This window comes from Ovis aries, chromosome 9 (genome assembly GCF_016772045.2).
Source record: "Ovis aries strain OAR_USU_Benz2616 breed Rambouillet chromosome 9, ARS-UI_Ramb_v3.0, whole genome shotgun sequence".
Classification (NCBI taxonomy): Eukaryota; Metazoa; Chordata; class Mammalia; order Artiodactyla; family Bovidae; genus Ovis; species Ovis aries.
The window spans coordinates 35,327,301-35,344,622 of record NC_056062.1 but is presented as its reverse complement, the minus strand read 5'-3'; the positions used below and the strand labels follow the sequence as shown (position 1 = coordinate 35,344,622).

Below are 17,322 nucleotides of genomic sequence, written 5' to 3'. Positions count from 1 at the left end.
GGTCAGGTGGTCTGGTATTCCCATCTCTTAAAGAATTTTCCACAGTTTATTGTGATCCACACAGTCAAAGGCTGTGGCATAGTCAATAAAGCAGGAATAGATGTTTTCTGGAACTCTCTTGCTTTTTCCATGATCCAGCGGATGTTGGCAATTTGATCTCTGGTTCCTCTGCCTTTTCTAAAACCAAGAAGAAGGTAGAACAATTTTAAATATATATGCATTCAACATAGACATGCCACAATATGTAAGGCAAATGCTAACAAGTATGAAAGGGGAAATTAACAGTAACACAATAATAGTGGGAGAATTTAATACCCCACTCACACATATGGATAGATCAACCAAATAGAAAATTAGCAAGGAAACACAAATTTTAAATGATACAATCAACCAGCTAGACCTAATTGGTATCTATAGGACATTTCACCCCCAAACAATGAATTTCACCTTTTTCTTAAGCACACACAGAAGATTCTCCAGGACAGATCACATTCTGGGCCATAAATCTAGCTTTGGTAAGTTAAAAAAAATTGAAATCATTTCAAGCATCTTTTCTGATCACAATGCAGTAAGATTAGATGTCAACTACAGGGGAAAAAAAACTATTAAAAATACAAACATATGGAGGCTAAACAACATGCTTCTGAATAACCAAAAAATCACAAAAGAAATAAAAATATGCATAGAAAGAAATGGAAATGAAAACACAACAGCCCAAAACCTATGAGAGTCAGTAAAAGCAGTGCAATACAGGCTTATCTCAAGAAACAAGAGAGAAGTCAAATAAATAACCTAACTTTACACCTAAAGCAACTAGAAAAAGAACAATGAAGCACCCCAGGGTTAGTAGAAGGAAAGAAATCATAAAAATTAGGGCAGAAATAAATGAAAAAGTAACAAAGGAGACTACAACAAAAAACAACAAAACTAAAAGTTGGTTCTTTGAGAAGATAGATGAAATAGACAAACCATTAGCCAGACTCATCAGGAAAAAAAGGGAGAAGATTCAAATCAATAAAATTAGAAATGAAAATGGAGAAATCACAACAGACAATACAGAAATACAAAGGATCATAAGAGACTACAATCAGCAACTTTATGACAATAAAATGGACAACTTGGAAGAAATGGACGAATTCTTAGAAAAGTATAACTTTCCAAAACTGAACCAGGAAGAAATAGAAAATCTTAACAGACCCATCACAAGCACGGAAATTGAAACTGTAATCAAAAATCTTCCAATAAACAAAAGCCCAACACCAGATGGCTTCACAGGTGAATTCTACCAAAAACTCAGAAAAGAGCTAACACCTATCCTACTCAAACTCTTCCAGAAAATTGCAGAGGAAGGTAAACTGCCAAACTCATTCTATGAGGCCACCATCACCCTAATACCAAAACCAAAGAGGCCACAAAAAAGAAAACTACAGGCCAATATCACTGATGAACATAGTTGCAAAAATCCTCAACAAAATTCTAACAGAATCCAACAACATATTAAAAAGATCATACATCACAACCAAGTGGGCTTTATCCCAGGGATGCAAGGATTCTTCAATACTCACAAATCAATCAATGTGATACACCACATTAACAAATTGAAAGATAAAAACCATAAGATTATCTCAATAGATGCAGAGAAAGCCTTTGACAAAATTCAACATCCATTTATAATCAAAAACCCTCCAGGAAGCAGGCATAGAAGGAACATACCTCAACATAATAAGACATATATGATAAATCCACAGCAAACATTATCCTAAATAGTGAAAAATTGAAAGCATTTCCCCTAAAGTCAGGAACAAGACAAAGGTGCCCACTCTCACCACTACTATTCAACATAGTTTTGGAAGTTTTAGCCACAGAAATCAGAGAAGAAAAAGAATTAAAAGGAATTCAGATTGGAAAAGGAGAAGTTAAACTCTCACTGTTTGCAGATGACATGATCCTCTACATAGAAAACCCTAAAGACACCACCGGAAAATTACTAGAGCTAATCAATGAATATAGTAGAGTTGCAGAGTATAAAATTAACACACAGAAATCCCTTTCATACCTATACACTAACAATGAGAAAACAGTATGGTTTTCTCATTGTTAAGAGAAATTAAGGAAACAATTCCATTCCCCATTGCAAAAAAAAAAAAAAAAGGATAAAATACTTAGGAATATATCTACCTAAAGAAACAACAGATCTGTATATAGAAAACTATAAAACACTGATGAAAGAAATCAAATGTGACACAAATAGATGGAGAAATATACCATGTTCACAAATTGGAAGAATCAATATAGTGAAAATTAGTATACTACCCAAAGCAATCTATAGATTCAACGCAATCCCTATGAAGCTGCTGCTGCTACTGCTAAGTCGCTTCAGTCGTGTCTGACTCTGTGCGACCCCATAGACGGGAGTCCACCAGGCTCTCCCATCCCTGGGATTCTCCAGGCAAGAACACTGGAGTGGGTTGCCATTGCCTTTTCCCCTATGAAGCTACCAACTATATTTTTCACAGAACTAGAACAAATAATTTCACAATTCGTATGGAAACACAAGAAACCTCGAATAGCCAAAGCAATCTTGAGAAAGCATGGAACTGGAAAAATAAACCTACTGGACTTCAGGCTATACTACAAAGCTACAGTCATCAAGACAGTATGGTACTGGCACAAAGACAGAAATATACATCAATGGAACAAAATAGAAAGCCCAGAAATAAACTCATGCACCTATAGACACCTTATCTTTGACAAAGGAGGCAAGAATATACAATGGAGAAAAGCAATCTCTTTAACAAGTGGTGCTAGGAAAACTGATCAGCCATTTGTAAAAGAATGAGGCTAGAACACTTTTTAACACCATACACAAAAATAAACTCAAAATGGATTAAAGATCTAAATGTAAGACCAGAAACTATAAAATTCCTAGAGGAAAACATAGGCAAAACACTCTCTGATGTAAATCACAGCAGGATCCTCTATGACCCACCTCCCAGAGTAATGGAAATAAAAGCAAAAATAAACAAATGAGACCTAATTAAACTTAAAAGCCTTTGCACACTGTAGGAAACTATAAGCAAGGTGAAGAGACAGCCTTCAGAATGGGAGAAAATAATAGTAAATGAAGCAACTGACAAAGAACTAATCTCAAAAATATACAAGCAACTCCTGCAGCTCAATTCCAGAAAAATAAATGACCCAAATTGAAAAATGGGCCAAAGAACTAAACAGACATTTCTCCAAAGAAGATATACAGATGGCTAACAAACACATGAAAAGATGCTCAACATTACTCATTATCAGAGAAATGCAAATCAAAACCACAATGAGGTACCATCTCATGCCAGTCAGAATGGGGGCTATCCAAAAATCTACAAACAATAAATGCTGGAGAAGGTGTGGACAAAAGCGAACCCTCTTACACTGTTGGTGGGAATGCAAACTAGTACAACCACTATGGAGAACAGTGTGGAGATTCCTTAAAACACTGGAAATAGAACTGCCATATGACCCAGCATTTCCACTGCTGGGCATACACACCAAGGAAACCAGAACTGAAAGAGACACGTGTACCCCATGTTCACTGCAGCACTGTTTACAACAGCTAAGTCATGGAAGCAACCTAGATGTCCATCAGCAGACGAATGGATAAGAAAGCTGTGGTACATATACACAATGGGATGTTACTCAGTCATTTAAAAAAATGCATTTAAATCAGTTCTAATGAGATGGATGAAACTGGAGACTATCATACAGAGTAAAATAAGTCAAAGGAAAAACACCAATACAGTATATTAACACATATATATGGAATTTAGAAAGATGGTAATGATGACCCTATATGCAAGACAGCAAAAGAGACACAGAGATAAAGAACAGACTTTTGGACTCTGTGGGAGAAGGCGAGGGTGGGATGATTTGAGAGAATAACATTAAAACATATATATTACCATATATGAAATAGACTGCCAGTCCAGGTTCAATGCATGAGACAGGGCACTCAGGGCCGGTGCACTGGGACGACCCTAAGGGATGGGATGGGGATGGAGGTGGGAGGCGGGGTTCAGGATGGGGGACACATGTACACCCATGGCTGATTCATGTCAATGTATGGCAAAAACCACTACAATATTGTAAAGTAATTAGCCTCCAATTAAAATAAATAAATAATTTTTTAAAGATATTCATACTACTCATGAAAACATATAGTGTGATTTGAAGTGGTCTCAAATTAGCTGTAAATATATATTTATAAACTCTAGGGCAACCACTCAGAGAAGGCAATGGCACCCCACTCCAGTACTCTTGCCTGGAAAATCCCGTGGACGGAGGAGCCTGGTAGGCTGCAGTCCATGGGGTTGCTAAGAGTCGGACACGACTTAGCAACTTCACTTTCACTTTTCACTTTCACGCATTGGAGAAGGACATGGCAACCCACTCCAGTGTTCTTGCCTGGAGAATCCCGGGGACGGGGGAGCCTGGTGGGCTGCCATCTATGGGGTCACACAGAGTCGGACACGACTGAAGTGACTTAGCAGTAGCAGTAGGGCAACCACTAAAAAATTTTTAAGTGTCACAGATATGCTTTAAAAAAAGAGAGAGAGAGAAATAGAATGAGTTTCTCAATTGAATGTTCACTTGAAGCCACAAAAGACAGAAAAAGAGTAAAATATAAATATAGGAATAAAGAATAAGAGTAACAAAAATAGTAGCAAATACAGTAGATATTAATCTGATTATATCAATAACTACTTTGAACATCATGATTTTAAAAAAACAGTTGAACAACAGAGATTGTCAGAGTGAATCCAAAAATAAGACCCAACTATATGTTGTTTGGGCTTCCCAGGTGGCACTAATGGTAAAGGACCCATCTGCCAATGTAGGAGATGTAAGAGATGCGGGTTTGATTCTGGGTCAGGAAGATCCCCTGTAAGAGGACATGGGAACCCACTCCAGTATTCTCACCTGGAGAATCCCATGGACAGAGGAGCCTGGTAGGCTACGGTCCATGGGGTCACACACAGATAGACATGACTAAAGCAACTTAGTACACACACACATACGTTGTCTACAAGAAAACCAGTTTAAAAGTAAATATACACATAAATTAAAAGTAAATTGATGGAGAAAATATAGCCTGCTAACACTAATCTAAAGAAAACAGGAATAGTTGTATTAATTTCAAACAGCTGCTGCTACTGCTGCTAAGTCGCCTCAGTCATGTCTGACTCTGTGTGACCCCATAGATGGCAGCCCACCAGGCTCCCCCATCCCTGGGATTCTCCAGGCAAGAATACTGGAGTGGGTTGCCATTTCCTTCTCCAATGCATGAAAGTGAAAAGTGAAAGGGAAGTCGCTCAATCGTGTCCGACTCTTAGCGACCCCATGGACTACAGCCTACCAGGCTCCTCCACCCATGCGATTTTCCAGGCAAGAGTACTGGAGTGGGGTACCATTGCCTTATCCCAAAGCGAGGCTGCAGAGGACTAAATTTCAAACAGAACACATGTCAAACAGGAAAGGCTTTCAGGAATAGAGCATTTCATAATAATAAAAGGGTCAATTCCCCAAGAAGACATGATAATCCTTAATGTTATGATAGATAGTGATAATCCTAACAGAGCATCAAACTATAGAAGGTAAAACTGATAGAACTGCAGGGAGAAAGAGATATATCCACTACCATAGTGGAGGCTTCAACACTTCTCTCTCAGAAATGGATAAATCCCACGGCAGAAAATCAGTAAGGACATAGGTGAACCCAATAACACTACTGATCAATAGTTTATAATACACGTCAATAGATTATTTCATACAACAGCAGAATACATATTTTTCCCACGCCCACATGGGATAGTTACCAGGATAGACCTCAGTCTGGGCCATAAAATACACCTAACAAACTTAGAACAGAAATCATACATTGTCTGCTCCCAGACCACAGTGGAATTAAAACTAGAAATCAATAACAGAAAGATAACTAGAAAATCCCATAACATATGGAGACTAAATAACACACTTCTAAATAACACATGGGTCAAAGAAGAACTCCCAGGAGAAATTTTTAAATGTTCTGAACTAAGTGAAAATGAAAATACAACTTATCAAAATTTGTGGGATGCAGAAAAAAGTAATGCTTAGAGAAAATTATAGCACTGAATGTATACATTAGGAAAAAAAGATCTAGAGTTAATCATCTAAGTTTTGGAAACTAGAAAAAGAAGAACAAATTAAATCCAAAGGAAGTAATAAGAAAAGAAATAAGACTTAGAGCAGAAATCAATGAAACTGAAAACAGTAAATCAATAGGAAAAAAAAATCAATGAAACCAAAAGCTGGTTCTTTGAAAAGATCAATAAAATTGATAAGCCTCAATCCAGGCTAACTAAGCAAAAAAAGAGAGAGGATACAAGTTACAAATATTAGAAGTGAAACAGGGAGAACCACTATAGATCCTGCGGAAGTTTTAAATGATAATAAAAGAACATCATGGAAAATTCTATTTCCACAAATTTGATAACCTAGATGAAGTGAAACAATTCCTTGAAAAACACAATCTGCCCAAACTCTCACAAGAAGAAACAGAATTTCAGCTTTGTAAGATGAAAAAGTTCTAGAGATCTGTTGCACAACAGTGTGAATATACTTACCAAACTGTACATTTTCAAATGTTTAGAACAGTAAATTTAATGTTATGTATTTGTTACCACAATAAAAAAAATATATATGCATATTACATTGATACATATGTGTGTATATACATCAATCCCTGGGTTGGGAAGATCCCCTGGAGAAGTAAATGGCAATCCAGTATTCTTGCCTGAAGAATCCCATGGAAAGAGGAGCTTGGCAGGCTATAGTCCATAAGGTCACACAGAGTAAGACACAACTGAAGCAACTTAGCACACACACAACAATTACCGTAGGGAAGGCAAGGGAAACCAGTATGTATTTGCAGAATATGCCTCCTTTGAGCAATTTTACAATTAAAATGAGAGATGAAGAAGCAGACATGACCTCTGCATCATTACTAACAGTGGGTAGGACAGGGCACCTAGGGAATGTCTCCCCCACCAGGTGAAGGGTGGGGTGATGAGGAAGAGTGTTGAGAAGAATACTCAAAAAGTGTTGAGGGAAAGGCTTATGAACGGTGAGAACAAGGCTCACATGAGCCTTCACTTTTCAGCAAACAGAACTATTCATATCTTTTCAAAAATATTTTAACTTCAAAAATTTAACAAATAGTTCATTACCATATTTAAAAACCACCAAGGAATTATCGGTCTCTGCAAATTTTTCAGCAACTCATGCTTCCTATTAAGTTACACAAGTTATTATGTGAAAAGTGTTACTCCCTCAGTCATGTCCAACTCTTCGCAGCCCCATGGACTGGAACCCACCAAACATCTCTGTCCATAGAATTTTCCAGGCAAGAATACTGGAGTGAGTTGCCATTCTCCATCTCTCCAGGGGATCCTTCTGACCCAGGGATCAAACCCAGGTCTCCCACATTGCAGACAGATTCTTCACTGTCTGACCACCAGGGAAGCCCAAGTTATTACATACCTAAACATAGTATTAGCTTCTATGACATTGTGGAGCTCTTCTTCAACTTCACATAATACTTATCATTTATTTCTTTAGAAAATTAAGATACCATATTTTTGTGCTCTTTTTTTTTTACTTTAAAATATTGTATTGGTTTTGCCATACTTTGACATGAATCCACCACAGGTGTACATGAGTTCCCAATCCTGAACCCCCTTTCCACCACCCTCCCCATATCATCTCTCTGGGTCATCCCAGTGCACCAACCCCAAGCATCCTGTATCCTGTATCGAACCTAGACTGGCGATTCATTTCTTACATGATAGTATACATGTTTCAATGCCATTCTCCCAAATCATCCCACCCTCTCCCTCTCCCACAGCATATTTTTAATAGACAATGTTCTGAACTGGAGAAAAATCTGTTTTTATCAATTGCCCATCTAATAATTCCCTTTTCCTGTTCTCCTCCAAAGCAGAAGCCAGCAGACACAAGAGCAAACATATATTTGGACAGAATCACCCTAAATTCATGTGGCCATGAGCAGTGACTGTCAAACTCTAAACACATCCTATTTCTCATCCACATTTACACAAGTCCTGATCGCACCCCTGCTTTTGGCCAAATGCTCAGGAAGTTATTGAGCCATCCTGTTTTCATTTTCAAATCAAATAGATAAATTTTCAAAAATAAGACTGAGCCTGATAAGCAAAGCATACATTGACTTGTATGTTTTCAGCCCAGGAATAACTTCATTGGACATTCAATTCTCTCATGACCTTCTAAGAATAAATTTTCTGTTTTTGATTAAGAGGCATTTCAGTCGACCTTCCTACAGGCTTAACTGTTGACAAGAACATATTCCTGAATGCCAGTACATGAAACAACTAAAAAATATTTAGATGCAGCTGTCATTCCTGCAGAGGCAATTTATGAGAAGTAAGCAGTTTCTTAATCATTCACTTATTTATTTACTCGACATGGGTTGAGTTTCCCTGTCCTTCAACATTTAGGCAAGCAAGCATTATTCGTGCTACCTGGAGTGGATCTGCCCTACCTGGAAGGATGGGCTGCCCCTTGTTCAAAACAGGAAATTCTCGACAGATTTCCCCATCCTCTTGATCTCGTGCCAACCATCGTTGAACAGGTATGTGAAACTGTCTTCCAGCATTCAGGTCCCACAGTTTGATCTATAACAGAAACAGTATGACTTCTAAAGAACATAATACATTATCAAAGAGTCAAATACAATTTTGTGTCCAAGCCTGACACTGAAGAAGGCTTTCAACTTTCTTTTAGTAAAAGCTGTTGAACACTTCACAAGAAAAGTGCTAATTTCTTCTATTGCTATCTCAAGTACAATGGCATTTCTTTTCTCTAATTTGAAATTTTTCAGTTTCTTATTTCTCTATTCTGAAATGCCAAACATGCCAATTTCCTCCTAAATTTTCTAAGAGTCATCCATATTTTCCTATTTGGAAATATAATTACAATTTTTAAAAATCTATTACTTCCTTGTTCCAACCTCTTAGTAATGACTTTTTTAATTTTAAAATGATTTTCTAAAACACTAGCATGAGCTTAGATTTCATGCACTACAGATTCAGATCAATATAGTTCCTTCTTTGGGTTCCTAGCAATTACAGACATTCAAAGTATCATTCTTTATTTGGTACCTATTATACAGTATTAGGGCTTCCCGGGTGGCTCAGATGGTAAAGACTCTGCCTGCAATACAACAGACCCAGGTTCAGCCCCTGGGTCAGGAAGATTCCCTGAAGAATGGAATGACTACTTATGCCAGTATTCTTGCCTGGAGAATTCCATGAAAAGAAGAACCTGGCAGGCTACAGTCAATGAGGTAGTAAACAGTCAGACACAAATGAGGGACTAACACTTTCTATACCATATTTTATCTTGGACTTAAACAAAGATGTTAATAAATTCTGGTAAGATCAGACGAATGCCCCCAAATCACTGAAAAGTAGAAATACGTTTTCTGATTCTAAAATCTAGCCTTTGATGAGTAGGGTACTATTATTCTTTTAAAAGCTTCAATGAGCTCTTGTTTTTTCTGTTAAATTAATCTTACTATATTTAAAATGTCTTAAATCAGAGATTTTCAACTTTACTGTGCTTAGAAAATCACATTGTAATAAAGGTAGATTGTTGATTCCTAAACCTACTGTCTCCATGGGCCCTGGTAAACCCCAGAAACCTGCATTCATAAAATCCCATCACACTTTAAGCAAGGCTCCCCAAAACAGAATCCATTCCCTTCTGCCACCACTATTTGGTCAGGTTTTTAATTACAGTCCAAGGAAGACCATTTGAGAAATACAAAATAAATTACCATTTGAAATGCTTTATTTTGTAAACTTCCTTAAATAAACTATAAAAAACAAGATGAAGTTCATAAAAGCAACATGATTATTTTATGGACTGTGGACATGTATCATTATTGCTATAAAGGCTCTGTGTTTTCATTCAAATCCCCTCAAGTTATAGGCACAAGTTAGCTCACTTAAAAATTTACATTTCAAACTTCTAAACAGTACTATAAAAATTCAACAGAAAATCCTCTACCTATTATCTAGCATCTTGATTTGCTAGTTATATAAGGGTGTTATATACTCAGGATAAGACCTTGGATGAAAAACATCTCCTTTTCACTGGTGCTGAAGGACGGGTGAGGTAAACCTCAGGCAAACATGTGGCCTTGCAATGAGAGAGGAATCGCCATAGACAGAAACACACTAAAAACTTTCGGCCTGACACTTTTGTTTTTCCTTGACAATATTAAATAACTTTTTCAGATCACTTAACCACTGTCTCAGCATCCCAGCTTCATAATCCACATAATATTGCTTATTGGTTACTAACCAAATAAGTTAGTGATCACTTTCATAAATTAGTTTAGCTCACTAAGAGAGAAAAATAAAAGACAGTATTATCATATATAATCATTTACATATTAATGTGGATACCATACTTCAAAAGCTCTAAATAGCATTAAAAAGTATCTTATATAGAAGCCAGGCAGTAATCCCGAATTTTGAAATCTGACTTCTACACTCTGTGTTTTCATTAAGTAAATTTCATTTTTGCATTCTGCTTCAGGATCTTTCTTTTGTGTCTTTAATGTAAAAGAATGGCATTATTAATAAATATATATTTATGCTAATGAAATAAAAGATATTTACTCATCTTCCATGAATTTTTCATTAACTTTCTCATATATTATAAAACTGTAGAAGAAGTTTGCCAAGAATATCAGGGGTTTGACTGGGTGTTCTTTGCCTTTTGAGAACTTGCTTAAAGATTACTTATTCTGAAATGACAAAAGATGTAGATACCATACATAAAAAGGGATGACAAGTTGTGTGACTTTCAGTGTTAAAGAGGTGCATTTCTGCAGTCACTGGAATAAGTAAAATTTTTAATTCTGAACAATGTAGAAAATTTAAGCCTTCTTTTGCTCCTGAAAGTATTCAGGGAACATTATGTCACTTAGCATGAGTAGACTAAATTTGAGGGGTGGCATTCCAGTCTAGTAGATAATTATTTCACCAAGGGAAATGAACTATTTTTACAACTCTTCTGAAGCAGGTAACGTCCACCTAGTCATGTTTCCATCACTATTACAACCAGGTGGCGCTAGTGGTAAAGAACACACCTGCCAGAGCAGGAGATATAAGCAATGTGGGTTCAGTCCCTGGTTGGGGAAGATCCCCTGGAGAAGGGCATGGCAACCTGCTCCAGCATTCTTGCCTGGAAAATCTCATCGACAAAGGAGCCTGGCAGGCTACAGACCATAGGGTCGCAAAGTTGGACATAACAAAGGTGACTTAGTGCACAACCGTATCAAGAAGCAGTGTGAGTTTTTACAGAGTCCCAAGTGTTTTCTTTGCAAAGAGGTGAGAGGACTGTTTGGTTGAGGTGCTTCTCTCAATTAATTAGGTGTTAAATTATTAATAGCACATGATATTGCTCCCTTGAGGAATACACTGACTAAAAGACCCAGATTTGACTCCATCAGCTCACAGTACAAAGTCTGATTCCCAAGCAGGATTTACAAGGATGTGGCGAAGGATGGAAGCGTGGGTACCTCTTTACCTCTTTACAGTGCCAGGAAGGGGAAAGCCCGGAGTTGGTGTGACCGACACGGATCTTAAAGAGCATCCCAATGTCTCCAACCGTGATCTGTAAAGGAACCACAGGAATTTTTTTCTGCGTAATTTCATAAAATCCATTTTTAAAACCTTCTATTACAATATTATATACTGACAGAATAATCAATCAATAAGATCTTAAAATTATACAAATTTACACACCTAATAACAGAGTGCCAAAATATATGAAGCAAAAACGGACAGAACTGAATGAAGAAATATTTTACAAAAACTGTCAGAGACAATTTGAATAACTCCCCTCTTTGAATAACTGTAGAACAACTAAACAGAAAATCAGTAAGGAAACAGAGGACTTGAACAACATTACACACCAACTAGATCTAACAGACAGAAGGTTCCACTCCAACAAGCAAGAATACAAAGTTTTCCTGTGGCTGATTCATGCTGATGTTTGGTAGAATCAATGCAATATTGTAAAGCAATTCTCCTTCAACTAAAAATAAATAATTTTAAAAAATAGTAATAGAGTTTTCTCAAATACACATAGAATATTCTCCAAGACAGATTATATGTTATGTCACCAAGTAGGCTTTGACAATTGAGTATCTTTTCTAACTATAATGGAATGAAACTAGAAATAAATATAAGAAAGAAAACTGGAAAATCCCCACATATGTGTAAATTAAACTACATACTCCAGCAATGAATGAGTCAAAGAAATTGCAAGGGAAATTTAAAAATATTTTGAGATGGATGAAAATAACGTACAAAAAACATAATGGAGGGGACATCCCTGGAGGTTTAGTGGTTGAGAATCTGCCTTTCGATACAGGAAAACGTGGGTTTGATTCCGGTCGGGGAACTAAGATGCCAGGTGCTGTTTGGCAACTAAGCCCACATGCCAAAACTACTGAGCCCACATGAGCACTGAAATGAAAACAGTTCCACTGCTGGTCTCCCCTGCTTCATCTTTGCTACCTCTGTTTCTCCCTATATCTTGATCTCAGTGGGTCTAGCCAAGACCTAACCACTTGCTGACAACTTCTGTGCTTTCCTTTATTTGATCATTTTTCCCTTTTGACCTTGACTTTTAGGCTTATTTGTTAAAGCCTCACACAGAAAGGCACAGCCCTTGCTCCTGACAGCCATGAGTACAGAAACAACAAATGCTGGTCATCCAGTATTTCTCTCTAGCTGTTGTCTCTTACCATATTGTAGTTTTACTTATGTGCAATCCAGAGCAAAAAAATTGCCACACATTACTTTTGACTGAGCTTCTGCAAGACACATGTTGTTATGATAAGAGGCACCCAATTCAACAGACTGCATTCATTCCAAAGTATTAATACCTACTAGATGCATCCCTTGCGTTATCAGCTTTTACTAAGTTTTGCTACTCACAGTAAATGTGTCTTCATGACCATCCTGAAATCGGGCTCCATCGGCTCCATAAAGATATATGGGGGCTGAACTTCTATGTTGTCCATACAATATAATATAAATCTGTGAGCTGGTCCCGGCATTTGGCAAGTCACTGGTGATTATGGAAACTTTCCAGTTACCACCTATACATGCACAAACAACACAGAGACTTACAACAACTTATATTTACGGAAGACTAGGGAGAGCAGGTCAACATGAAGCTGAGAGAGTCCAAGATGGACATAACTTACTTTTTTTCATTGAAAAGTGCTATAACACAGGATTTAGAGCTGATTTTTTAAATACTCAATAAAATGACTGCCTCCTATGGTGTAACTGGGAGAATATTTCCTAGAAGATCTTTAATAAGGTTGTCATGGTTGATGATGCCTGGACTCCAAGTGTCACTATTTAAATTCTCCTAAGTTCCCATAAGATGGTGATTGCAGCCATGAAATTAAAATACTCTTACTCCTTGGAAGGAAAGTTATGACCAACCTAGATAGCATATTCAAAAGCAGAGACATTACTTTGCCAACAAAGGTCCATTTAGTCAAGGCTATGGTTTTTCCAGTGGTCATGTATGGATGTGAGAGTTGGACTGTGAAGAAGGCTGAGCACCAAAGAATTGATGCTTTTGAACTGTGGTGTTGGAGAAGACTCTTGAGAGTCCCTTGGACTGCAAGGAGATCCAACCAGTCCATCCTAAAGATCAGTCCTGGGTTTTCATTGGAAGGACTGATATTGAAGCTGAAACTCCAATACTTTGGCCACCTCATGCGAAGAGTTGACTCACTGGAAAGGACCCTGATGTTGGGAAGGATTGGGGGTAGGAGGAGAAGGGGACAACAGAGGATGAGATGGCTGGATGGAATCACCAACTCAATGGACATGGGTTTGGGTAGACTCTGGGAGTTGGTGATGGACAGGGAGGGCTGTCGTGCTGACTGAGCGACTGAACTGAACTGAAGTTCCCAGAATTTTAACAAAACATCTCCAATAGTCTTAGCTCTGACATGTAATATATACACTCATAATTATATCTTTTAAGATCTTTTGAGTTTAGATGTTTATTTTCTAAAATAAAAATTATGTAATGATTTACATAAACATAAAAATTGGAATCATAATTTAAAGGAATTTCAAAAGTCACCTGATACAATTTCTTCATTTATTAAGTATTACTAATTAAAGTAACTAAGTTCCACAGATATTAAGCAAATTTTGTACCACCCAGCAACAAATAAAAACAGTGCTAGACTATATACAGTTCCTGGTGAACATAACTGTGATAACCTAAATATATTGACAGTAGTATGATATTCAGTCTAATTTTGCCAGGTTTCCTTGGAGTAAACATCAAGAATTGATTAACAAGAAAACTGAAGTAATGAAAAATCAGGGAAACACACTCAAGCTTATATCAAAAAAGAAAATGAGGCAGTAAAATTCAGAATTGTAAACTTAAGTAATATTCTACTCTAGAGTGTGAATTACTCTCACCCATATTTGAACTAAAATACATTTCCTGTCTTGATCATTCAAATAACAATCAAATTCTAGATTTAAATTTTACTTATATGGTACAATAAATATATGTTAAATGAATGTCTATTTTTTAAAATCTACTTTAAAACAAGAAATTCTACTTAATTTTTCCAACAGTAAAAAGGCATGTTAGGCTACCAAATCATCTTGGTAGATAATCAGTTAGTAAATAAAAATTCTGTTTTAAAAAACTGAAGCATGGACAGGCTGTCTTTAACAATGGCAGAAGCAACTAAATTGTAATTACAAACTACAGAGCTAGGAAAACCCTAGCTGTTTTCTGTAGAGTAACTAGTATGTTAGCGCTTGTTTGAATAAAATGAAAGAAAGCTCTTCAGCTTTTGCTGCCTTAGAAATGCAGCGAAGAGTTCAGGGAGATCAATACTTGCTAAATGTACAAGGACCAAATCAATAGGGAAAGAAATTGCCTTTTCCAACAACTACGATAGGAAAAGATGAAAGGTATAGGAACAGAAATAAAACTGAAAAATAATGAAATATGATGTCTGTTTACCATATGTTTTTGCACCTCTTTAAATCACTAAAACCTTAACCTTGGAAGGGAGTGTTGTAAAAACTATAGTAGAATCTAAAGATCATGAACTGAGATTCATCTTTTAGTTTATAACTTCAGTCAATCAACACCCTACAAGTCAGCGAGTACTACTGGGCCTCCAGGGTCATAGGGAGGAGTAGACGGAAATCGCAGAATGACGTCTTGGTCCTCTTCCAGTCTATAATCTAGATGAAGCAGGAAGGCCAACACACCAAAGAGGAAAAAATACCAGAACGGAACACTCTTAAGGTAGGATGCTGATGAAGTGAGGTCATGGTACAGAAAAGCTAGCAAAATAAAAATTTTTTAATTAAAAAAAATAATAACTGGCTCCAAAAATCAACAGAAATTAAACAAAGATGGTATAAAACCTTTTGCTATAATCTTTGTAAAACAGAATCCAAGAGAAGAGTGAGACATGATTTCAGGAATTTATAGGGCAGCTAACCTGGCTTGCTCAGCAACATTATGGGAGGAAGAAGGTGAGTAGATAAAATTCTAAAAACCTTAATATTCATACCCTTGTTGTTACTGTTGTTGTTAAGTCACTCAGTTGTTTTCAACTCTTTGTGACCCCAAGGACTGCAGCCCACCAGGCTACAAGGGATTTCCTGTCCATGGGATTTCCTGGGCAAGAATACTGGAATGGTCTGCCATTTCCTTCTCGAGGGATCATCCTGACACAGAGATCAAACCCACGTCTCCTGCATTGGCAGATAGATTCTTTACCACCAAGCCACCAGGGAAGCCCATTCATACCCTATTAGGCCCTAGTTTGAAACAGCAGGTTGAAAGGTGAGTAGATGGGCTGGATAGAAATGGGATGCAGAGAACAGACAAATGGACAAATAGTTTGATAAAATATTCAAATTACCAAAATATACACAAAATAACTAGAAATCTTCTAAAGCCCTTTATCTTTTAAAAAATAATAATTAAAATTGGTAGTTAACTCATTTTAACAAGGAACTACAGGCCCCAGATGGTGAATTTTCTACCACAACTTTAAGAAACAAATAATGCCAATCCTACACAAATCCTTTGGAACAGCTCCCAACTCAGCATGTGAGATGAGCATTACTCTGATACCAAAACCAGACTATGGTACAATTAGAAAACTACAGAGCAATAACCCTCATGAAGATAATTGAAATAGTCTCAACAAAAATATTTGGAAGTGAAATCAACCACAATTTTTAGGTTGATCTCAGGAATGCAAAGATTTTTAACATGTAAAAATTAATCAGTATAATTCATTGGGCTTCCCAGGTGCCACAGTGGTTAAGAACCGGCCTGCCAATGCAGGAGATGCAGGAGACGTGGGTTCCATCCCTGGATGGGGAAGATCTCCTGGAGGAAGAAATGGCAACTCGCTCTAGCATTCTTGCCTGGAGAATCCCATGGACAGAGGAGCCTGGCGGGCTGCAGTCCATGGGGTTGAGAAGAGTCAAATATGACTGAGCGACTGAGCACACCTCAAGTCTGCGTATGGTTTCACAGGACTTTGGACCCAAGGAAGATCACAGCCAGTGTCTCACCCATACCTGACTTACATGCTATCAAAGATGGGATTCCACACTTTTTGAGATGACTATATGATATTATATGATACAGGATATTTTGGACTTAAAGTTGATGCTGGAATGATTAAGACTTTGGGGAATGCTGGGATGTGATAAATACATTTCACAATAATTTTCTAGGACAGGAAAACTATTGTGAGTTAAGTCCCCAGAAAGCGGTGTTCAAACTCTCACTCCTGAGCCCTGTGCATGTGACCTTACGTGGGGACACGATTGCTGTGCATGTGATTAGCACAAGGTAAAGTCACACTTGAGTGGTGCTGGTGTCCTTAAAAAAGAGAAGAGACAGAGACAGAAGAAAGACTGTCAACAGAGATTGGAAATACACAGCTGCAAGCCAAAGAATTCAGACTTGTAGCAACAAGGCAGAATAAATTCCATTTTTCCCCTTTTTTAAACTGGTAGGTTGAAAATCATGGCATCTGGTCCCATCACTTCATGGGAAATAGATGGGAAACAGTGGAAACAGTGTCAGACTCTATCTTTTGGGGCTTCAAAATCACTGCAGATGGTGACTGCAGCCATGAAA

At 37.4% G+C, this 17,322-nt stretch overlaps 1 protein-coding gene across 3 annotated transcripts in view; it reads right to left on the bottom strand.

Annotated features, from left to right (window-relative positions):
• Nucleotides 1-17,322, bottom strand: part of LOC101114620 (uncharacterized) — a 205,001-nt gene that overhangs the window by 73,554 nt on the left and 114,125 nt on the right. For all 3 annotated transcript variants that reach the window (XM_060393410.1, XM_027972961.3, XM_060393411.1), the window contains 3 exons: nucleotides 13,086-13,249; nucleotides 11,668-11,754; nucleotides 8,609-8,741 (listed from right to left, as the gene is read on the bottom strand). In XM_060393410.1, the coding sequence (XP_060249393.1) occupies nucleotides 8,609-8,741; nucleotides 11,668-11,754; nucleotides 13,086-13,249 (384 nt within the window). The remainder of the gene's footprint in view (nucleotides 1-8,608; nucleotides 8,742-11,667; nucleotides 11,755-13,085; nucleotides 13,250-17,322) is intronic.